The 24,679-nt window shown below is 39.1% G+C and overlaps 1 protein-coding gene across 5 annotated transcripts in view; it reads left to right on the top strand.

Moving 5' to 3' along the window:
• The first annotated feature begins 5,354 nt into the window (after positions 1–5,354).
• The window catches only part of SPATA6 (spermatogenesis associated 6), a 54,322-nt gene continuing 34,997 nt past the window's right edge, over positions 5,355–24,679 (top strand). For 3 of the 5 annotated variants that reach the window (XR_009965707.1, XM_062623219.1, XM_062623218.1), the window contains exons 1-7: positions 5,355–5,517; positions 11,338–11,475; positions 12,988–13,036; positions 13,906–13,947; positions 15,275–15,399; positions 19,905–19,985; positions 23,219–23,497. Coding sequence is in view for 4 of the 5 variants with exons in the window: in XM_062623219.1 (XP_062479203.1) it covers positions 5,470–5,517; positions 11,338–11,475; positions 12,988–13,036; positions 13,906–13,947; positions 15,275–15,399; positions 19,905–19,985; positions 23,219–23,497 (762 nt within the window). In the remaining variant the exon portion in view is untranslated. The remainder of the gene's footprint in view (positions 5,518–11,337; positions 11,476–12,987; positions 13,037–13,905; positions 13,948–15,274; positions 15,400–19,904; positions 19,986–23,218; positions 23,498–24,679) is intronic. The other 2 variants (XM_062623220.1, XM_062623221.1) reach the window with 2 other exon arrangements.

Raw genomic sequence — 24,679 nt, 5'->3', positions numbered from 1 at the left:
ATTAAGGTAGTCTCCTATACATCACAGACCATTAAATACTGTTGTCACTCTTCAACTATAGTATGTTCTGTTTTGACAGAAGTCTTTCTTTAGTCAGTCCCTTGTTTTCCTTTGGTATTGTCAGAAAATGAAAACTTCATTTTCCTTTTGATAGCTTCTTCCAGAGGTTACTCACTTTCTCTGTTAGGATACAGGGCCCAAAATCTAATTAAATATTTTTAGCTTCATCTTCTAGCAATTGCCTTTTGTTATGCTTTTTCCAGTTATATTAAAGATTCATACAGCACCCTGCATTTTTCAACACAAAGGTATTATCAACTGTACTCAAGCCACAGCTTTTGGCTTTCTGTTAAGGCCACTGTATTATGGCTGCTGCAGCTGGAGCCATCACAGCTAACCTTTTGCAAGCAACGGGTCTTCAATGCAGAATGCAGGTGCCTTTTCGTACACTTCCGAGCCAGCTGCTCTGAATTACTGCAGGATCAGAGTTGTTGTCTCTGGGATGGCAGAAGAATGGATTAGAGTAGTTGGTGATTTCGGCTTCCTCCATGACCATCATCTTGAGTTGCTTTGCCAACCCAACAATGTTCTTTTCTTTGCTTTTTAAATACAAAGCTGTACAGGCGTAAGGAATAAAAGCTCTAATTTATTCTGCAAAAGTGTTCATCAAGTGAGAGACAGGACTCTGGGAAAAGATTAAGAGCTTACATTTTTCATTTGACTTATTTCACATAAAATTTCATAGAGGATAAAATGATGGGAGGCAAAGAAGCAGAGATATTTCTGTTTTATCTCTGTCTAAGGACCATAAATCTTTCTGAAGTACCATTAATTATAGCAGCGCCATTCACAACGCTATTGTTAAGGGTCTATCAGCAGTCCCATTATAAACCCCTATTTTCAGGGGTTTATAACTTGGTTAGAAGAATTTTGTTTCAAGCAAAAACTTCACTGGGGCAATGTCTTTATCTAAGACATTTTTATTTTTTTCAATGTAAAACACAAAGGAAAGTGTTAGCTCTTTTGAACTGAATAAGGGAGAGCCCAGGAACCATCTAGGGGTACAAAGCTAAAGCTGTCTTGGCTGACTGTACCTGTACCATTTGTGAATTCTTAAGACTGTATTCACAGAAGTTATCTCAAAGATTAATTTAGGCCATTCCTTTAAAATGCAAGTTTCCAATTAGTACAACTGAATTCAAGGTCTGGAATATTCCTCTAGTGGCTGTAATCAAATCAGATTTGATTTCTTTTTTACCTGAGGCCAGCCAAGAAAGATTTTAGCAGAACTGGAAAACAGCTTAAATGTTAAATAAACTTCAGTGCCTTTAGCTTGCCTTTTTCTTCTTCTTGTTATTGCAGGCATGACCTACATCAAGAATCAGTGAAGTTAATGGTCACATCCACTAAAGAGCATATTGGCTTAGCAGAGGAATTTCTCTTTCATGGCTCAGCCAGAACCGAAATGTTAGAGAGGCACAGTGTTTCTCCAGATGTGTAGTGAAAAATGCCCTTCAATAGGCACTAGTGAGACTGGGAGGGCACAGGGAAGAAAGGTCACTGCTTCACCTATATAACGCTTTCAGCAGGTGGCCTTTTGCCTGTAGCAACTTGTAGGTTCATCAAGGAAGCCTAGAGCTCTGCCCAGCTGTGTCCTTGCACATTAAGAGCCAGATGCTCAATAAAATAGGATCAACAAAATCATTGTGTGTTTTTTCTAAAGCAATAGATATTAATGAATGGTAACTTCTGGGCAACTTTTTCCTGCTTTAAAGTAGAAAGATTAGATGAAAACGTATTTTGTGAAGAGTGTGCTGACACCAGCAGGTAATCTCCATCCTCTGTCCTTACCAATAGTCTAACACTCTAGCTTCCCGGTTACATAACCGTATGCAGTAATGCAAATCACTTTGGTCCTCTTAGATCCTATTAGAACCTCTCGTATTACAGAATTCTTCCAGCTCTACTTTATAGCAAACTGGGATTGTTTAGTCTTAACTTCTGCTGCCTGTTTTCCTCCACTACACTTCTCTGCACAGGAACTGACTTTTGCAAACTGCACATTTAACCCAGCCAGAGAGTGAGATCAAAATAAGTAATGCATGTGGGTATTCTCCTATGGCATTCCCTACAGTGCTCTGATTCTGCTTTAAACACTGCTGAATGTATCTTGTTATAATGGGTTCCACTATCTAAAGTACTTTCTTCTATCAGTCTTGATTGTGTTGTCTTTTAATTTCATTGCATGTGTCCTCTGAAAGGATAAACAGGCATGGGTAAATAGAAGAACCCATTTCTACATATTATTTAATCCCTTATGTACCTCTTTCGTATTACATCTTATTTTTCTCCTCTCCAAAGTAAAATAGTCTTAATGGTTTGTTTGCCTTTTCTAATATGGAAATCTTTCCATATTTCATAATTCATTGCTGTTATTTGAGCAGATGTCTTCCTGGAATTCTCCAGTTATTAATGACAAGACAATCATACTTGGTGATGATATCTAAATAAAGGATGTGCAGTAAGACAGAGGTCTCTTCTGGCAGCTCTGTCAACATCAGGGGTTTGATGTAGGCAGAAATGGCTCTCTGACAACACCCATATGAACTGCAGGAGAGTGTGGAAAACTGTGGAAAGCTCCCTTATTTCCTTTACTCTTATTGCCAGAATGATTCTGCAATGCCACTTTGCACCCAGCAGAACACCTCCTAAGTTTAAGGAGAAAATCATTCCTGGCTTCTTAGTCAAAAGCACCTCTCCTGACAAATGTTACGATTTGCTCACTAACCTCCCATCTTACGTGAACTAGTTCAGTCTAATTCACATTATTTTACAGATCCTGCACTTCAGAATATCCACTGCAAACCTCACTCTTCCCAGTTTTCCCCACTTTACTTATTTCAAAGCAAATTTTCATACATTGAAACTCCTGAGGCCTGACAGTCATCAGCACTGCAACAATAAGGTACAAATCTTGTGATAATTGTATTAAATCAGTGCAACCTCACTGACAGTTGCTCTTCATCTGTAATGATAGAAACAGGAGCAGAATTGAATTATCTTGATGACAACAGGGCTCTTCCATAGCAGGCACACTGGTGGGCCTGGAGGACAGAAAAGGATGAAGCTTTCAAACGGAGGAGATTGCAAAAACCTTAGCATAATGCAAAGCTGTCATCCAGGCTTTTTTATTACATGGAACTAAGCATAAGTAGCGTTACAAGCAGATTTACTTTTCTCAAAGCAAAGGAATTCATGTGCTTTCACAGCAGGGAACTTTACAGCAGTTAAAACCTCAGGTCTATTAAAGTAGCATGCACTTTCTGTGGATTTGCTTATCAGTTTTGCCTATTAGCAAATGGATTTATGCTGAAAGCCAGAGTTTCCCTCGTGGTCCCCCAAATTCCTGCAGTGCAAATGTAAAAATAAATTGTGCATTTCAACAGAATGAGAAGGTCCAGATGGATCTCCCCCTGCTGCAGAAAGGGCTGGACAGGAAAAGCACTGCAGCAGCAGCAGCCTTTCTTTCCAAGACCCAGTGGGGTGAAGTGGCAGAAGCTCTGCAAACAGAGGGATGGAGAAGTGTCTCTGCAGACTGCATTGCTCTCCAGTCTACCTCAAATTTTCCCTGACTTACCAAGGAAACGCACTGAAATTCATCGCTGCCTTATCACTTCAGAGGAGCTTTCTGTCCCAACTTGCGCTCCTTTTTCAAGGGTTATAAAGTACCTCTGTTCCAGGGCACTGCACATGGATATTAAACTTTCATCACAAACATGATGCCATTTTTGATTTCAGCATTTATCCATCTTCTGTTCTTATATGGCCACACTTACCATAATACCTCATACTTTACAATCCTTAACACATTACTTATCCCTTCAAAAAGCATGCATGTGAAAGGTAACCAAAAATAAAAAATAAACCATATTAATACTGTTCCCATCTGAGGCTATGGATCTTTGAGATTTTTTTTTCTTGTTAACTCTGGAATGCTATTCATAACCTTGAGGCTGATAATACATAGAAAATTATTACGTCCAAGTGGCAACCCCTCCCTAATATATCTATTACAGGTCTGTGATTCAGAAGTGAGTCTTTTCCAGGTCTTTTCCAGAATCCTGTTCTTTGCTTAGATAAGAAAATAAGAAGTCCCATTAATAAAAATAAAGCCTGCATTTCCAGTCATTTATTTATGTTAAAAGACTGGTATCAGGTATTAGCAGTGATATTTAATCCATCTACAGAGTTCACTTTTGGCTGCACTGGCATATTATGTTCTTTGCTTAGTTTCCTTTCAAGAAAAATGATCAAAATTAAATCATTTTGAGAATGTTGTTTCTTTCCAGATTGCAGCAGTAGCTTTCTACATCACACAGCATGATTCTTCTTTGACATGGTAACATTAAAATAAAGCAATCCATGGGATACATTTGAGCCACTGCTCTCTTTTGGAGGCAATCAAAATTTGAGGCTCAGTTTCCTCCCTTCTGTACAGCTGTACTTGTGAATTTGAAGAGTATTTCAAGGCTTAAACTCCCTCACAGCCTGCGACCGAGATGAACAGAAGCTGCCAAAACATAAAGTCAGACTGACTTGGTGTTACACGTCACTGCAAATACTCTGAGAACGACGTAGCAGCAAAGCCTTTGGTGAATAGCCTTAGTACGAACACAATGGTGCTCAAGATCAGCAGCATAAATTTGAATCTAGTAATGATAACAGAAAAGCAGGCCTGAAAAGACAGTGTCAGATATGGAGTGTGGAGAGGAGACTCTGAAGATGGGACTGGTCACAATACACCATGCTCACTCTGCGCCCCACAGGACTAGATACATTGAAATTCACTGCTTTTGGCTGTTCAGCCCAGGAACTGTGTAGAACTTGGGTTTTCCCTTCATTTGAAGGGAAGGCTCTTTGGCACCTTTGTGCAGTAGGACCAAAAAACTAGAAGTATTAGACACATCACAAGCTCCTTCTGGATGCCCCACAATACCACTGCTCATGTGTGGCCTGATTCGCTGCCCACTTCAGCTTTTGCACCAGCAATCCATCCCCGACCCAGCACCCATGAGTGTGACTGTCCCTCCCAACGCTGAGGGGTTGGTACTCTGCTGCCCATACACATCAGCAGCACCCCAGCGGCCCTGAGGGAAGTCCCAGAACTGCTGTTCTGTAAGAACCAGCGCATACTGTGCGTACAAAGGCAAAGAGCTCCGCGGCGAGCAGAGCGAGGGTGGGAAGGCCAAAATCACCACACACATCTTAACATGGCCGCCACAACAGCGGCCATTACCGCGGGGCACTGTGGGAAGGACAGGCGCAGCCGCGCAGGGCATTGTGGGAAGGCGGGAGCGGCGCCGGAGGGTGGGGTAGGCGCCGGAAGTGCTGCGGTTGCCGTGACGACGGCGTCGGCCCCGCGGCGCGGGCGAGCCGGAGCGGGCCGGGACCCCGCGGGCCCCGCCGCCCATGCCGCGGAAGGCGCTGCTCTGCGTCCTGCAGCTGGACGTCCGCTCGGTGAGTGCCCGGTTCGTGGGACCCGCCGTGCTCAGCCGGGGTTCGGCGGCCCGCAGGCTGGAGGAGAAGCCGCGGTTTGCCCTTCCGGCGGCGCTTCCCGCGCCGCTTCACCTCTCTCTGCCGCCGCCTGTTCCGCCTGCCCGGTGGTGCTGCTGGGAGACCGGTCTGGGCTTTGTAGCTGAGCTCCGGCTGGCTGCTGGGCAACTTGTGCTCTTTTGTGTGTGCATCCCCCGGCAGCCGGTCCTCAGGCTCCCCGGTGATGTTAGCACCAGCCGTGCGCCTTCACCGTCCTCACTTCCCCGTGTTAAAGGCCTTTTTTAAGAGACACTGATACCTGGGGAGCTGTACGGTGTGGGAAGAGCACTCCTGAACCGAACAAAGTAAAAGAAATCCCACGAAACAGCATCTTACACATGGCATATACATCTCTGTGAGTGGTGAGGTCCCTGTGAGTGCAGGATATGGTACTGGGCAGCTATGAAGTGCCTGAAGGAGATTGTGAGGTCAGTAGGTGTGAAAGTGGAAAGTTTTCCCATTAATCGCGTTAGGACCGTTCCCTGTGCACTTTGCAAAGTTTTTTGCTTATATACAACATAGGAATAAATACAACTATCATTTTCCTGATAACTTTTAAGGAGCAACTGGAGTAATCAGTGCACTGTCACTCTGGAGTTGTTGGCTTCATACACCCTGGTTGCTGTAACCCAGAGGTTTGGCCTCCTCATAGGGTAAGAGCTGCCAGAATACTTGCTGCTGAAAGGAAAACCCAAGGTGCCATCCAAAACATTTAAGTGCAGGTCCAGAAAGTATCTACTGGGAAATGGACCCTGATTGCTGAGCCACCTTTGTTCCCAAACTTGTGTGGCTGCTCTGAAACAGCGCTGTGAATTTCTACACATCGACTGTGAGGGTATCACTCTAATGGTGTTGTTTTGCTGTCCCAGCAGTTAGTGTTCATAATGCAGAGGCCCACTTGATTCCTGGAAAGCTACAGAGCCAATTTGGCATTTCACTCCTGTGACGGTTTGAAAGCTTTCCAGCCTGAATTTCCTTCTGGTTAGTTGACACCCTACTCTTATGCAAATATCAACACTGATCTTTCACTTAAATAATTTTCTTCCTTCCTTGGTGTTTGCTTTCTTGATATATCTTTGGACAGCAGTTCTGTCATTTAACAAGCAATCTTTGTTAGCTAGAAAGACCTGGTTCTTTTGGTAGTGTTTTATGTGATTGACTCAGCAGTCTTCTGATCATCTTAGGGATGGGTGCCACTTTTCCTCTTTAAAACTGCATTGATCAGGATCAGAATTGAATTCAGCATTCCAGATGGGGTCTCACTGTTGTTTTAGGTTATATCAGGGAAAAAAGTCCAACATTCATCCTGTATGTCTTAATCTGATAGTCTCCTCACAGCTGAGCTGCTGTTATGCTGTCATTTCTTTGTTAACACACACATCTTTCCCTCAGCCCGTTTGAAGGTTAGTTCCCCCACAGTGAAAACAAAACCTATTGTTGATACACAGTAAGTACATCTCATGCCTGTCACTGTGGTCCCACAAAACAGGTTTTTCTGTAACATTTTGTTGACCTTTGGTGATTTCTGAATTTTAATTGGAAAATGTCATGAGAATACTCTGACTTTTTGTGTCAGGGTCATTAAAGATATTGAAAGGCATGGATCCCAGCATATACAGAGCAACATTTTTAATAGTAACCCTCAGATTGATGCCTGCCAGATTTGCACGTAATTGATGTGGAAGGTGTGCCTGCCCATGGCAGGGGGTTGGAACCAGATGATCTTTAAGGTCCCTTCCGACCCAAACCATTCTGTGATTCTGTGATGCTGTCCTTTGGGCAGTTCTGTAGCACCTTAGGAATTTCATACTAACTCCCATCTTCTGCATCATAAGTAAAATTTTCTTGTGTGGCACCATATAATATCCTTTGTCCAGAAAACAGATTTTTCAAGAAGCTGTCAGGTTTTGCTTGATTGATCTATTTTTATGAAATGCACTGCTGGGCTTTTTTCTAGTCATGTTTTCTGCCACATCTTTATTCTTTTATATATTTAAATATTCTGGTTGATGGGGTTGGGTTTTTTCAGATGTCTTTTTCTGCCTCACGTGGTCCTTGCGTTTGTTATTTTTCAACAGATGGTGCTATCCTTGTTTTCATAACATAGGCTTTATTTATGTATAGACTCCACAAGAAAAATTACATGCTTTCAGAGCTTAGGCTGAATATGATTCAGCCTCCTTGTGGCTGCTTGGTCCAGGCCTATGGCATATTGGGTAACTTCTGTTGCCACCATTTCGTTCTTTAAGTTGTTTGGTTTTTTGCTCCTGTGTTAAGTATTATTAAAACCAGGGTAAATGATTCAGTTGTTTCTGGGACGTAGGTTTGTTAGTTTTCACATCTCGGTTGTTTATGCTACTTCCATTGCTTTCTCCTTGTTTATTTTATTTGTGACTAAAGTCTTGTCCAAATTTATGATTACCTTTCCTATTCTTTTACAACATTCTGCATATTTCTTAACCCTCTTTGAAACCTGTCCACTTGTGTCAGATGTTCTGTCCTCTGTGGTTTTCCCTTGCTTTAGGATACAGATGGATTTTGCTCCTTTTAACTTACTGAAATTCCAAGATCTTTTCCAACTTGAGTCCGGCAGCTCTTTGGTTTATCTTACTGCTAGTTTTCTTCATTTCTGAAAGGCTGCTCTTCTAAAATGGAAAACTTCAGTTAAAGGCCTTATTTGGTTTACCCTGGCATTAATTAAAGTTGAATAATTCATGATTGCTCAGACTGAGATTTCATTGTTATTTGTTTTTTTGAGACTAATTTTGGTGCCCTCCTCTGCTGCTGGCATTTAGATTGCTCATGTAGGAACAGAATGAAATTCACATTATTCTTCATGTCATTGCTACATGGAGAATTCACAAATGCAGCAGGGAAGGTAGGTAAAGCTTAAGCACTGAGGTGAATTAATAGCATTGTGGATTACTGTCAGGTAAGGAGACTAAAATATCTTCACATGGAGAAGATTATTTTTGCAACTCTAAGTCCAAAATGCTATTCTTTCTGGAAGCTTGCAATCAGCAAGCCATGGGCCTTCACAGGGAGCTCTTTGTTTTGATGGTAATGGACAATTAAAGGTATTTTTCCAGGCCTGCCTTTGTCATTGGTTACATAGGCAGCTACAGTTTTAGAACTGCATGTGACGAATGGATGCCATAGGGAGTTGTGGATCAGTAGAATTCTGTTCCTTTCCATGAGATCACAAAATGGTTGAGGCTAGAAGGGTCACCTAGCGCACACTACTCAGGATTGTCTCTGGATGGCTCTTGAATATCTCTAGGGAAGGAGACTCCTCACCCTCTCTGGGCAACATATTCCCATTGCTGAGTCACCCTCACAGTAAATTTCTTCCTCCTGTTCAGGTTGAGCTTTCTGTGAATTCAGTGATTTCTTTATGGCTATTTGTGATGTCCCAACAATAAGGCTAGTACACGTTTTCCATCCTCCTGGAAACTGCTGCAGGGAAGTCCAGAGTAATGCTGTCCTAGGCATTCATCATAGACCTCCTGGCTAGTAGTAAGATCAGTTAATTGCAGCATTGATATCCCTCTTCCTTAGCTAATCCATAGATAATACTATGGCAGTTTTTAAAATGTTCCCCGCCTGAACAGTTTGCACTCAGATAAGAGCTTCAATTTATCTCCTAAGTGTTGTGAAGCTCCATGCATCACATATTACAAAATAGATTTCATGAACTGCAGGAATACATGTGTCATTCGTTTTTTGGAGCTGTTTTAAAGTCACATGAACATGTAGATCTGTTGTTCCAGCCAAGGCAGCAAATTGTGCAGTTTATCTCAAAGGTAGTAAAAGCACAAGTTTCCACATGTTTTATCTTGCCCCATATGACAATTTGTAAGGATTATTCTTCTTTTGCAGGATAGCCAGAATAAATGGCACCTGTTATTTGCAGTTTTGTCCTCTCTGATGTCTTCAAACCTTTCATTTCAATAAATAGGCAAATATTGGTTGCATTCTCTAAGGTGAAAGGCACGAAACCACAGCTAAAAATGATAGTCAATTCTACAGAAGTGTCAAGATGAAAAGCAAGAACTAAGCTAACATGACATGTAGTATGTAGTTTGGAGGATCTTGCTTTCTATGAATGAAATCTGTCTCTTTCACTCTCTGCTATTCACGCTTGCAACTGCATGAGTGTCATACAAGCTGTTTCATGCTTGACAGTCTGTTTCAACTGGGATATCTATTACTCTGGCAGTTCTTTTGCAGATTCGAAGCCCTCATTTACATAGAGTGGAAACCCTTTTTTTTTCCTCCTCGGATTTTTATGAGTAGAAGCACTTTTTTTTTTTTTCTTACACTATATCTATAATAATCCATCACACATTGATTTCTCTTATTTCTTTCACCTGAGGCTGTTCTTCTGCTATTTATACAGTTTTCTTTTAAATCTGGTTAGGATTTCTCAAGTAAAACATTCATTTGGGAGTAGGAAACTGTAAGCAAAGAATTTATTTTCATTCCTGTCACTCTCCTCCTTTGTCTTTCTACCTGGCAATTGAAAGTCTGAGCACTTTCACCAGCAACCTTATGTTGGAAGAGATAACCTCATATTTATTGTATTGCGATAAAAAGTGAACAGTAGAACTGAACTGAAAGGTGACAGTTCTCTGGCTGGCTAATAGAATAAAATCACATGGCTGGGAAGAAAACAGCAGATAGTTTTACAGTAAGTTCTGTACATCCTTGCAGTGAAAACTCAAAAAAGAAGATCTAATGTTCATCAGAGCTTTGAAAACACACCAACTTCTTCTTGCTTAAAGAATAAGAATTGTCCAGGGAAAGTTAAGTGGCAGTATCAGGGAGCCTAATGAGGACCCTTCCCTGCCTTGAATACCCTGCATGGTGGCCAAACTTCTCAGGTGAAACTTTGTGTGCTAAGTAAGTGTCTGATAGAATCATGGAATAGTTAGGGTTGGAAAGGACCTTAAGATCATCTAGTTCCAACACCCCTGCCATGGGCTGGGACACCTCACACTAAACTCTGTCACCCAAGGCTTTGTCCAGCCTGGCCTTGAACACTGCCAGGGATGGAGCATTCGCAGCTTCCCTGTGCAACCCATTCCAGTGCCTCACCACCCTCACAGTAAAGAACTTCTTCCTTATATCCAATCTAAACTTACCCTATTTAAGTTTTAACCCATTACCCCTTGTCCTATCACTACAGTAACAGAACAGTTGTTTTTTCTTATTTACTCATTAGAAGACAAAGTTAATAAAATGTTTGCAAACAGACTTGCCTTTTTTGGTGACTGGACAGAGTACAAATGTCTAAATATGTACATTTACCAGTGTCATTCTCTCTGTAGCGAGACTAAAATTTGAAAGGTTCTTTGTGTCTTGGCATCACATAGACCTTATTCAACATGACTCCATATAGAACCTCATGTGACCCTTGATGGTTAACTCTGGTATAGTTAGTCTATGCCTTAAATGTATTAACCTGAGATTGGGATGCCGGGTTTCGCTTGTGGTTGAAGGTTGGAGTATGTTTACTTACAGTGAGAAGAATTTGGTCCTGATTATTTTAAAATGGTGATCATTTTTCCTAGTAATTTTTCTGTAAAAACAGAATTGCTTCAGAAAGGATTTTTTTTCACTCTAGTCTGTTATAATCTGACTCTTGGAAATCAACCATTTCAGACTTGACCATTTCATTTTTGTCTTGGAAACAGCCATTACTTCTGAAGTTCAGGTTGTTTAATGAATGTGTTACTCTTACAGATAACTTGTCCCGGAGTACTGCTGAAAGACAAAGAGGAACTTTATCTCAGTGTCTCTGTATTTGGGCAGCACAAAAAAACTCAGTGTGTCCCAGCAGCGTTTCCACTCTTCTTTCAAGAAAAACTAGTATTTGAGAAGGTAAGATAGTGTCAATAGCTAGTACAAGCCAGGTAAAATCTATCCCAAACTCCACAGAAACTCACTGCAAAACCGCTGGGCACAAGCAGTCACACTGAGGATAGGAGTCACACACAGTATTATAATGCCTGCTTTTTTTCAGCACACAGGAGGTGTGTGTGTATATTATCCACATGTTTTACTCAAGATTTTTGCATGCTAGAGATTATAATGTATGTTGAGACTTTTTAGATGTTTGTTCATTCTTCTGTGAACTGTCCTTTCTCAGTGCCTGTTTTCCTGGCTTGGAAGGAACTGAATGTTGTTTTAAAAATTATGGCAAGTTGAAGAACAAAGGCTACAAGTTAATTTAATTTAGTAGAAAGACAGAATAGCAGCTCAAGCCTTTTTGGTGACATCTTTCTCCCTTTGAGATACTTTTCTCATGGTTTGTCACCAGAATTCCCAGGTTGGTACTCTGGCCTTCTAATTTATAGTTGTTTATTACTTATTCTGAGTCCCTGCTAGCTTCATTATTAGTACCACAGGGATAATGAAACACAGTATCTTGCAGATATGATCTGGCTTCTGGACCACCTATGAATAATAATACTTTGCCCTTTCTAGTTCTTTTCCTTTAAGCATCCCCCAGCACTTTGAAAACCAGACTGAGTAAACATCAGTGGTGCTCTGGTGATGTGGGTAAGATACAAACAATGATAATTTCACCAGCTACTGAAGTGTAGAAAAGACCATAGTTCTTTAAAGGCAAACATACCACAAACTGCTTAAGGGAGATGTACTGAATACTGTTTTCAGTTTAATTTAGGGGAGGACACCAGGATCCATCTGCTTACAAAAGAGGTGAACAAGAAAGCTGAGAATATCTGCCTTCTGACAAATAGCTATTGCTCAGGTCTAGATACTTGTGCAGCACCAGTACTTTGTGTTTTTTAGTGGCTGGTACCTTGAAAGTGATCTACACCACTCTGCTGGGACTTTTGTACTGAATTAGAGGAAAATCTGTTACCTACTGAATATCCAGTGCATCATCCTCCCTTATTCCTTGCCACCTATTTCACATGGGGTACAGCTTAAAAAGCACTGAACAGTACTCTGTACATGAATAGTCACTTCCATGGAAATAAAGCTCAAGGTGTAAATATATTAAAGAACATATTTTTTATCTATCAGAATTCTAGTACATTCAGCAATTTCTCTTTCAAAATTTTCTCAGACAATACTTCTCTCTATGTGTTCAGCTCTTCACAATACCTCCTAATTAAAATATGGAGAGCTAACCCTGAATGGCTAGAAAGCATATGACAAGAGCTGCTAGCTTTCAATGAATTTGATCACATGCCAAATGATAATTTCAGTTTCCTTTCTTTTACCAGTGGGGATAGGACTCTTGGCAACCATCTTGGCAAGGGAGAATATTGTCTTTTAGAGGTTTTTTTTTAACTTCTTTTTCCCTAGAGGTCTATCTGATTACTTTGGTGCATTATTACTTTTTATTAATTTCTTTTCCAGACATTTGCTGATATAGTTGATCCTGGAGACCTTGTGGAGTTACTGGAACGTAGGTTCTGCTTTTTATCTTTACTATGTTGTATGCATTAATGTCATGCATTTATAGGCTCCAAAGACTTTTTTGGGGATTAAAGTATGTGATAATTTTTCTGTCAAGAGCCTGTTCTCTGAAAAGCTAGTGGGTAACCAATGTAATATATCATGTACTAAGTAAGTAGAATGGTAACAGTGGGTTTTCAGAACAGAAGATTCCTGGCCAGTGCAGGTAGAGTTTTTTTGCTGTCTTTGAATACTAGTGACTTACCCAAAATACTGTTATCTAACAAAATGCCTCAAGAAATGTGTGCTACATGCTTTAGAACAGGAAAAGGGTAAAAAGTCATAATTAATGGAAAATCCAGCGGGTTATCCAGATAGATAACAGATTTCTGTATCTGATCTTTTTTATTATTATTATTATTATTAATTTTCAAATAAGCATAAACCTTTGTTTTTTGTAAAATTGCTCATTTTGCTTCCTAAGAAAATTATCTCTTGCCACATGTGGAGCGTAATGAATTGTAATGAGACAACACTGAACTCAGACTCCACAAATATGTGCCTTCATATTGGGAGTTATATGAAAAGGCAGCAAAGTTTGCTTCATCTTTAAAAGGAAGGACAAACTTGGCAGCAGATAGGACTTACCAAGTTCTAAGTCAAATTTAGAGTTGTCATTTGTACACTGCTAATGCCATTGTGTTCATCTGTGGTATTATGCAAACTGTTCTTAATTTCCTCTTATTGGTGTAGTGGAGGTAGTTCAGCTATGTACAGTGCTGTGGAGCTTAAATCAGCCAGTTTTCTTGGGGTTTGACTGGGAGAATTACTTTCCATTTTGTATTTTTTAACTCATGAAAAAACTTTTTCCCTTTCTAGTTGACACAACACTACTTGAACTAATACAGCTTGTTCCTCCAGGTATTGTATCAGTCTCTTCATAAATTATGCAGTTTAGTAGGTGAATTTCCATGAGGACATTGCCCCATTACAGCACAATCACTTCTTCCAAGATGCAAACAACATAGAAGGCTCTTCAACAAATAGTCCTCTGAATATAAAATGTTAATAGATCAAGAGGATCTCATTCTTGAAAGAGAATAATAACTGAATATTGAAATGTACCATACTCAAGCTTAGGAAAGTGATAATATTTTAAAAATGGAAAATAAACTGAACTCATCCAGTGCACACTAATTAACTGCATCACAATTCACTTGCAAAGTGGCTGTCTATGAAATTTCAGAGTGCATAATCTTGTTCTCAGAATGACACTTTTTTTTCCTTCCATTTTAATGGTGACCATTGGGAAAACTCTTATCCTCACTATAAGTATTACAGGTCTCTTGGGATATATGAAGATAATAAATAGCGATTTGTCATACTTCTGTTATTGGTTTGTGTGATTATAAAAATCCATTTTAATGAAATTCAAGTGTTCCCATGAATAATGTAAATCTGCATTTTATTGGAAATAAAGTCAAGTTTTAAAGAGGACTCATTTGGAAACTGGTATTAAAAGCGCTCGCTGTCTCCTGTCCTTAGTACTTTCAAGGAAGCAGTTTCTTCTCTTGGGTGACTCACCAGGCTCTTTACATGAAGAAATGTACTAAACACAGATTTTTATTGTGGGAGGGTAAAAGATCTTTCATAAGGAGTTAAATTTCAGGGGTCAGCCCAACATAAGCTGATAAGATGACTGCAATAGCACAGTTTTTAATTTTTTTTGTACTATAAGTTCAAGGTTTTCCCCTAAAGAAAATAGTTTTTTAAGAGAAGTAGTAAACCAGGATAGTGACAAAATCTTGGGATAATTATTTTGATGTTGCTTGCATTTCTTTCTTATTACTATGCCCGCTATTACTACTATTCTGTAATATGGAATGATGCAGCTTTTGATAAGGGATTTGCTGCCATAAAAAAAAGAATACTGATTTCTTCTGTGGCATGGAAGTGAAAAAAAGGGGAAAACTACTTAAGAATTGCCTATAGAAGACTTCTCTTACAGAACAGTTAAGACAATCTTAATTTTTTCCAGTAATTATGAATCATACTTTCAGAGTAGATTCTGCACACTGCTGCTGATTTAACTTGATAAGGTTATTTCCCAGTGTGATATGAGTTTTAGAGCCTTGCTGTTAATTTGTAGAGAACAAAACTTGCTGAGTTTCAGTATGGTCTTGTGCATGGTGTCTGTACTATGTCACTTTGTCTATTTTCCAATTAAGGTACATATTTTTCTTTTTAGTAGGAAATGTTCTAGCTACATATGAAGAAAATACAAGAGATTTCCTGTTTCCTGACCCTAAGCTTACCCATGGGCACCATGGTTTTGATCGTGAGATTTTAATGAAGAGGTCCTCTTCTTTTACAGTGAGTGAATATCTGTGAATTGTATTTATGATACAGTGTGTTCCACTGAAGAAGCCCCTTGAACTACTTCAAATGAAAAGTGATTACTTCTGACAGATTTTGCCATTTCAGGTGTTGAATGTACAAATTCACAGTTGAACTTTGATGAAGGTATAATCCCTTTTCAAAATGCTTCAAGAAATTATTCAATGAGAAAAAGTTAGTTTCCACTTGGTTTGCAGTGTGGCATCATGACATGGCTTCCATACAATTTAATCCATGATGCAGCTGGGAGTGGAAGGGGTGCAAGAGAAGAGGGAAATACCACACCAACTTCACAGTTCTCAACACTAAAACCATGTAACCCTCCTCCTCAGTCTGCCTTTGTAGGATTTTTTTTTGGACCATTTCTGGTACTGTTTAAGACAATGACAGCACAAATGTATAGTGCTATGTCATCTGACTTGTGGGCTTCTCTGAGGTGCAACGTTACCATGAAAACAGTAAGGAACTGAAATTTAGCTTAGTGCTGCATGATTATTTTTCAGTTCCAAAGCCTGTTTCTTAAGTTTGGGCCATTCACACTAGTTTAGTGACTTGCCTTTTCTACAGTTTCAAAAAAACTGTGATAAATGACAACTAATTGGCAGAATGAGTGCAATGAATTAATGTTAATTTTCTGGAGATAACAGCTGAAGTACGTAGTAAATGAAAATGAATTCATATCACACTGCCCTTTCATAGAGTTTGACTGTTGAATCTTGGGCGTCGGTGGAATAACTCAGGAAGGCACTTTGAAGATGATGATGTGGGAGGTGTGTTTTGTGGCTTGTTTTATCCTATTTTCATTAGGTTTTACTGGTGGATTGGCAGGAGATTTGAATTGGGAAAATAGGGGCTTACTTACCCTGTCCATTGTGATTGGATTGAAAACTCATGTCTGTTGGAAAATTATGACTAAAGGTCATTGGTACCTTTTAGCTGGTATAATCTTTCCCCTACAAGGGCAACTTGGAAATTGCCCAGTCACTTGCAATTAGAAGTGCTAATTTGTTGTCTAATGCTGTGTTACATTTAAATGAATTAAAGCCGTGATTTTGTGATACAAAATGTATGGTTCTGCAGCAGTTTAAACTGTCCCTGCAAAAATAGCAAAATTGGGTTTTGACCGTAGCATTCTTTGATATGGCTTATCCTATGCGTGTTACTGGTGTCTCAAGAGAGGGGATGGGACTGTATTGCTTTCATATTACTTGTAGAATAGGTACTTTCCTAATATTGGAAAAGCACAGATAGGGAGGCAGTAATATATGAGATGGTATTAGCAAAATGGTTTCAGATTTTTTGTAAATGCAATACGAGGAATCTTTGCAGAAGCAGAACCAATAAAGAAGTTTGTTGGACTGAGGTCTTGAATACAAAAATTAGGTACTTTCTGATAAAGAGAAGGTGCTGTAATTTGTGAGCTCTAGAATATGTGATCAGAGTCATTTGGATGTGTAGCTGAATGATGACACTGTAGTAGCTTTAAGAAGTGTAAGACAGATGTAAGAGAGAAATGTGCTTCCATGTCCTTGGGAACAGTGTAAATGAAATCCATCTCTGCCCTGGAACGAGGACTGCAGCAGCTGTTGCTCCATACCATCTCCATCACAGAAACAGTTTAAGAAAGGAATTTGGCACACTGACCCCAGTTTTCTGAATAATAAAGAATCTGTGTTAGATGGAATTGGAGGGATGCTCCCAAAAAGAACTTGTGGTTCCTCTCCTTGCTTGCCAAATGGGATAGCTGTGAAAGAATTTTTACCTCCAGTAGAAGTGCAGTCTCAAATGCCTCCATCTTCTAATGTTCCTTAATCTTTACTGGCAAGTGTCTCCTGCTAACTCTGTCCACACCAAGCACTGAATGTGAATGCTAAGCAAAAGGCAAAAGTGTTAAACAAGGTCATGAGAACCCTCACATTATTCCTATGCCAGTCAAAGCCATGTTCTTCCCTCATGAAAAGTTATTTATAGCTAGCTGAGATGTTGAGTATTTTTGACTGACAGCTGTGCTTCGGCAGCACTTTGATTGCCAATAAATTTGTCTTTTATTAAAAGAAAATAAAGGTAGCAACAGCAGGGTTACGGTTGTGGAGTTCAGATAGGCAGTGACAAGCAGTGTCTGATTAACACTGCTAATCTGCCAGTTGGAAGGAATCCCGAGTTTAGAGGATCAGAACTCCTCCAGAAATCTGGCACTTGTCTGATAATGTCTCTGGCTAAATGTCTTACGAGGCTTACAAACACAATACACATACAGGACATGCCTCGAGTTATCTCTCCTGGTCCAGTGTTGCCCAGCTGAGGTTTTGCTGGCTCTTCTGTATTTCTCTGTAACCTTTGCCTTTCAGAATATGTTTAAGCCTTGACTGCTGATGACTTCTTACAGATGGTCTTATCTCCATTCCCACCCTCGTGCAGTATTTGCCATGTTACTTAAAGCAGTTTCTTTTTAGCTATGCTTTCATTAGCAAACCAATGCAAGGCGTTCTATTATATTCATATATACCTTTTTGTGCTACAGACTTGTACTTATTCTCCTGGCAATCAAAGTACATATTAGACTTGTTTTCTAACTTGTGTTCTTCTAAATATGAACCACCTTTAATTTTTTTTTCTATGAGCAAATTATTATTAAATCCTTATCACTTCTGTTTAATGGCTGATACAGAAGGATTGACAAGCCTGATCAGGGCTGTAGACACCACTAAGCCAGAGGCAGAAGAACAGATCCCAAAAACCTTCTGGCTGGATTTTCATTTACAGATATCTTTGGGGCTATATGGCAGTCTTTTCATAATGCTATATTGAATACCCTTCAGCAATCCCTAGTTTGGGAACTGCAGAAAATGGAAGTTCTCTGATTGCTTTTGGCCTATAAGTTACTTTTGACATCTCCTTGCCTGTGTATGCCAATGCCATCCTGTATCCTCTGTCCACACACCATTTCTTTGAAGAGGACATAGTTTTGTGTGATTTATTTCATTTTAGGTAGGAGCGTTTAACAATCCTGTAATCATTTCCAGTCTCTGTAAGAGCAGTAGGTGCTCAGTTGTTGCTTTTTATAGAAGACTTTCTAATTGTGTTATGTCCTTTTTTAAATTGTTGATAGCACTTGACAATTCATTTGTAATAAAATTAGTTGATTAAAGATGGTCAGCTTTAAAGTCTCTTTTATGTGCCATAACTTGACTTGATTGAATCCTGGGCTCAGTTAATTGTTATGACTGAGCTTTCGTGGCATTTTTGTCATTTCATTTCTGTAATCTAACCTGGAGTCAGATCATATTCCCTTGTGGGAAATCAGTGTGTGTTCAGTCTGGTAGTAGAGGACAGTTTGGTTCAGCAGTAGACTTCACTTACGAAGTTCCTGCTAATTCTTAAGAACAGAGGGCAGAGTCACAAACAGACCAGCTCCTTTTTGTTTCTTGGTGATTTTGTGCATTCATGTGCACAAATGCCGATGCACACAGATGCCTCAGAGCAGCAAACTCTCTCTGTGTTGAAAGGAGAGAGGGGAGAAAGTTCTAGGGATGATTGATTCTGTCTTTGCTTCTGCAGAGCTGTATAAGATGCACATAGGTGATCCCCACTTTTTATAGCATATGTGGCCTTTAGTTCTTTTATGACTTTTTTAATGTCACTCAACTTGTGTGTTGGAATCTCTGCCATTTACACCCAGTACATTTGTATATGTTGGTCAATTCTAGATAAATTTCACAGCAGACAGCTCTTGGAGGTATTATGTTTCTAGACGTGGCTGCAGTAAAGAAAGATGAGTTGAACAGAAACTGTTAGCCACATAAAGACAGATAAATCTGCTAGCCGTTAGTACAAGTGTGCTGCTTGTCCAGGAGGTCCAGTTGGACCTCACTGATTCTAAATTGGTAAGCTGCCTCTTGCCAGCCACATGTGTAAGAGGGGATTGAAAGTGAAACGTGGTTACAGAACATGGGAGACGATCCATAGAAATCAGACTTTGATCTAATGGTTACAGAATAAAGAGTATTCTTAATCATACTGTTACAAATTGATGGTAATTTGCAGTGTAACTGACCAATTTTCAATATGTTTTTACCAAAAAAGATTGCACAATTGAGACTGTTTATAAATAAGTTTCCAAAGTTAGAGTTAATGAAACTTCCAGAGCATGACTGGAATTTTTATTGATGCTATATAGCATGGCATGAAAAATCTTTGAAAGTGCTTTTGACTAAGATATGTGTTGAAATAAAAGTCAGACCTTAATTGTTGTACGAAAGCAATATAATCATCTGTAATTGAATTGTCAGAAATGCAAATGTTAGCATCTTGACATTTACCATTGCTGTTCTGTCTTTTCTAATTATCTTTATTAAAGGCTGAAATTAACAAAGGAAATGGCTGAAAATTAGGAATGGTTTGTTACATTAGGTGACATTTACCTCTTTGATACCCTTTATCTTGAGTTGGAGCTTGATGTTCAATTATTGTCTCTCTTCTAGGGAATTGCACCAAAACTGAGATTTTCTACAAGCTCCCTTATTACAGAAAGCCTGTTAAGCTCAGGAAGGAGTCACATACAGGTTAGCATAATTTAATTGTTTGCAATTTAATTTTTAGATTTAATATTGATAGCCTTGCGTCCAATTTTTGCATGTGCTGCTCACTTCAAACTTTTCTCATTCTTTTGTTGTGGTTAAAGCAGTTATCATGGGTGCTTGACAACTTGATTAAATTTTTAATCAAGTATGAGTAAAGAGTGGGCTCGGTGCATGACAGCAAACGCTGAGAGTTCCTTGAATCTGAAACAATTATCAGCTGCTGTGTTCTATGATCAGCTGAAGTGTCAATCCCCGGTGTATTTATAGGTGGGAAGATGCCTTCTCACCATTTCTTACTGACACTTAAAATTAAGGACAATGAAAGCCAGGTGAAGTCAGAAAAGGTATCTTATAAAAACCAACCCAATTAATTTAATTGTTTTCTGTAACAGTATCAGTAACAGTAATGAAGATGAAAAAAATGAAGATTTTTTTGTTGAAATGGCTGTCACCAGTATTAATCTGGAAATGCTGCTTTTGCAACAAGCAAAGTTGAACTAGCTGAAGAGACTAGGGGGAAAAAGGATCTCCTATGTGTTCAGTCATTTGGTAGCACTTTACTCTGGTCTCATGGATTGGAATTTTGGTTGGGTTTCCTGGCACAGGTTGTCATGTAAAGTTATTTGTATGTCCTCCTGTTTTTTGCTGTAGTACTGGAAAAATTGTTCAGCCTCATTAAAATGGAATGGTTGTCGGGAAGGCTTGCATGCAGAGAAGGTTAAGGAAGTGTTTGTGGCATTTCTAATTAGTTATTGAGAAGTTTCTTCCAAATTCAGCAAACAAAATGTATTGAGACACTTAGATAAAGAATTAAAAAAATAATAAAACAGTAATTGTCAGAAAACTAACTTCAGTTTGATTTAAAATTTAAAATGTCCTTAAAAATATTTAATATGTTATGAATGACATATAAAATTTGTATGTGTTGCAGTGAAGGTCTAGTTTCACAATTGGTGCAAGCCAGAAGAAGCACAGTTTACTTCTGATTAAATTGAAATTAAGCTTAGAGAATTAGGTCTGGGTTTGTTTGGGCCAGTTCCATACTCCAGCTCACTACAGGTGCACAAGTGCTAGTGCAGGAGTGAGAAAGATACTGGCATGAATAGTCCGAGTGATGCCAGATTCACACTGTGTTGGTGCAAAACAAACGCACAACCTCAGCCTCTTTTGTTGTTGGGCAGAGAAGTGATTCAGAGCAGTCCTGCAGAGAAGGACTTAGGGGTGTTGGTTGATGAGAAACTGAATGTGAGCCAGCAATGTGCACTTGCAGGCCAGGAAGCCACTCGTATACTGGCTACATCAAAAGAAGCGTGACCAGCAGGTCAAAGGAGGTGATCCTGCCCCTCTACTCTGCTCTTGTGAGACCTCACCTGGAGTATTGTGTGCAGTTCTTGTGTCCTCAACATAAAAAGGACATGGAACTGTTGGAACAAGTCCAGAGAAGGGCCACGAGGATGATCAGGGGACTGGAGCACCTCCCGTATGAAGACAGGCTGAAGAACTTGGGGCTGTTCAGCCTGGAGAAGAGAAGGCTGCGTGGAGACCTCATAGCAGCCTTCCAGTATCTAAAGGGGGCCTATAAAGATGTTGGGGAGGGACTCTTCATCAAGGACAGAGGATAGGACAAGGGACAGTGGGTTTAAACTTGAGCAGGAGAGATTTAGGTTAGACATTAGGCAGAAGTTCTTCCCTGTGAGGCACTGGAATAGGCTGCCCAAAGAAGTGGTAACTGCTCCATCCCTGGCAGTGTTCAAGGCCAGGTTGGACAGAGCCTTGGGTGACACGGTCTAGTGTGAGGTGTCTTTGCCCATGGCAGGACATGGGACTAGGTGATCTTCGGGTCCTTTCCAACCCAAACCATTCTGTGATTCTGTATAGAGAAAAAGGCTTGAAGTCAAGCTGGACATTTCATTTCTGAGTTCTTCTGAAGCAGTTTGTGCAACATTCAGATTTATGACTAATGTCAGTTTCCTCAAGCTTGAAGAGGAATTTCCAACAGGAAGAAGAGTTTTGCTATACGATTATTTTTTGTCTTTTATAATTTGTGAATTTGGGCCAAATTTGAACAAAAAGTTAATTATATCTGTACTGTGGTATTCAAAGATAAAATGCTGCTGATTAAGTAGCCTAGTAAGAATTGTAGAATCTAGAGTACCTTGACCTATAAAGCTTGTAGATTAATTGATTGCTCGTTTAATGCTAGGGTTTACAAAGGAATTATAATGTATTTCCAACAAAACTCCAGTGTTGGAAACAGCTTCCCAGAATATGAAATCAGTCACTGAAGACGTTAAGAGTTACTTGGAGGGGGTGTCAGCCCTGGTTGCTAGATAGGCTTTGCTGGTTGTGGGAAGGGAGGTGGTTAGGTTGGTTGTTCCTCCACGGTCCTTGTTTCTGCTGTATGTAGGTGTTTTAAAAGCAATGCCAACTCAGAGATAGACTTTTAAGGCAATATTTGATAGTAGTGGGATTTTTATAAGTTTTAGCTTCAAAATCCATATTGTGGGTGTCAAGTGCCAGCTGTAAAATAAACAGCTGCTTTACCTCTCCTTTTGAAGAAGCATTCACACAATTTGAGAGGATCTTTGGAAGATGGTCTTTAAACATTTTTTGTTGGTATTTTTTTGGGGAGGATGTTTTTTATTTGTTTGGCTGTCTTTTTACTAAACATAGCTTCTTTATTATAACTCCTTGAAAAACTAGTAACTTCACTATGATCCAAGAAAATATAGATTTCAGAGAATGCAGAGACTTCTTGTAAGGCTTTGGGCAACTCTAAATGCATATAAATTAAAATATTAAACAGGCTTCTAGTTCAATTTATATATTTTATTGTAAAGGGAGAGAGTTCTAAAGGGTTAAAAAGAGCTTAAACAGATGAAAAAATGCTTCAAATCTGTGTCTGTGCAACCCAGGTAAACTTTGTGTGAAATGAAGTTGTGACAAAACTCAATTTACTTTTTCACAGTCTCTGTACACTAACTGTGTGAGAAAGCTAATTGGGTGAGTATCAGACACTCTACCTTAACTAGCATCTAGTAACGTGTGGTTTAACCTTCTTTTGGTTTCAGAGAAAATGGAAAATACGTTGTTGCATTTTAAATTGCTGTTTGATTGTAATTGTATGAGGGGAAATCAGTTCCCTCTTTACATTATTTTCAGTGATCTTTGTTCTGCGTGCTGTCAAAGCAGATAATTTCTCTTTTTCACTTTAGGATGATTTGAATTTGGTACATCACTCAACCCCAAATGGAAAATTGCAAACAAAGTTGCCAAAGAAAAATACTCTTTCACCTGAGAAAAACAGGAACAGCTTAGCAACAAAGAGCTACGAGCAGCCTACAATAGCTTCTAAATCACGTTCTCCATCTCCATACACAAAAAGACGAATGTGTGAGCTATCACAAGACGCCAGGCAACGACTGGCCCATTTAAAACTTGGTCCTTATGAATTCAGAAGAGATACCGATAAACCTCCATTTGTAGTTAGACGGGTTTGTATTCTCTCCAAAGTGCTTAAAGCTTAAGCTCAGATCAAATATTGTTCTTTCACTAAATATAGCTCCAAAATTTCATTCAGCTCTTAGTTTAGATGAATAATTTTTCTCTCCTTAACAGTCTGTCACATAGTGATTTAAATGTAAAATTAACTAAAATAAAATTTCTTTTATCCGCGTTAGTAACAGACAAAGATCAAATTCTTTCATGAATATCTTGGTTAAATTCTCCAAGGCTCCATTTCTTTTCTTCCAGCGCACTAGACAGGATAATAGGTGTATAAATTCAGCTTGGAAGTAATTGATATCGGTATTAAAAATTCCTGAATAAGACTTTAAAGAAAGAGTGTCTAGTCACATTCTGAACATTTGCACTTCCTCTCTTTCAACTTTTTTTATGTTGGCATCCTGTGATCTTTGAAACACTTCCTCTGCTCAGAGCTACATCTCTAACACTTTGACTCATAACACTAACACTTTGGTTCATAATCAAACTGACTTTAGCACCCGCATAAGGACTTTGTTAACCGTATGTGAAAAATTGCTCTGAAATTAGGTACTTATTTAAAGAAACTGTGTTTAAGTGCTTTAATATGAAGGGGGCAGATTTCACATCCTCTTGGAGGATGATATTCTCATATTTTTTTTCCCCCTTTTAGTATTACATATAATTGCAACAGCCCTTTCTTTTTAGAAAACCACTTTGACTGTGTAGGGGCAGACATGGCATTGTTCTGATTCTCTGCTGTGACATTATGATTTGCCTGCAATTCTGGAAGCTTCTCAAAGCCATTGAGAATTTAGTGTTTAATTAGTTTGCTTCTCACTTTATTTATGTTTTTTTTTTTAGTTTATGTACAAATGAATTAATAATATCTTGTCAAATTTCAGAACTCTTTTCCAAGTTTTGTTCTACATATGGGTACCTTCAGAAATTCAGATTAGCCTTAATAAACCATTAAGCATTCATAACATATTCTCTCCCTTTATTTCTCTCTCAGATATTTTACTTTTATCTCCTTTTAATCAATTCTTCATTTTTTTGATCTATAGGTGAAGTTTAGTTTAATTATAGCATCTTTAAACACTGATTATTGATTCAATTGCTTGGTTATATTTGTACAAAAAAGGAAAAACCTTTTCTCTTAATGTACCGTATCCTGACTTTCATGGCCTTTC

This window comes from Pezoporus occidentalis, unplaced genomic scaffold, assembly GCF_034315485.1.
Source record: "Pezoporus occidentalis ecotype Australia unplaced genomic scaffold, CSIRO_AGI_Poc_V1 ctg25, whole genome shotgun sequence".
In the NCBI taxonomy this organism is placed as follows: Eukaryota; Metazoa; Chordata; class Aves; order Psittaciformes; family Psittacidae; genus Pezoporus; species Pezoporus occidentalis.
This window is presented reverse-complemented; position numbering and strand designations above follow the sequence as displayed.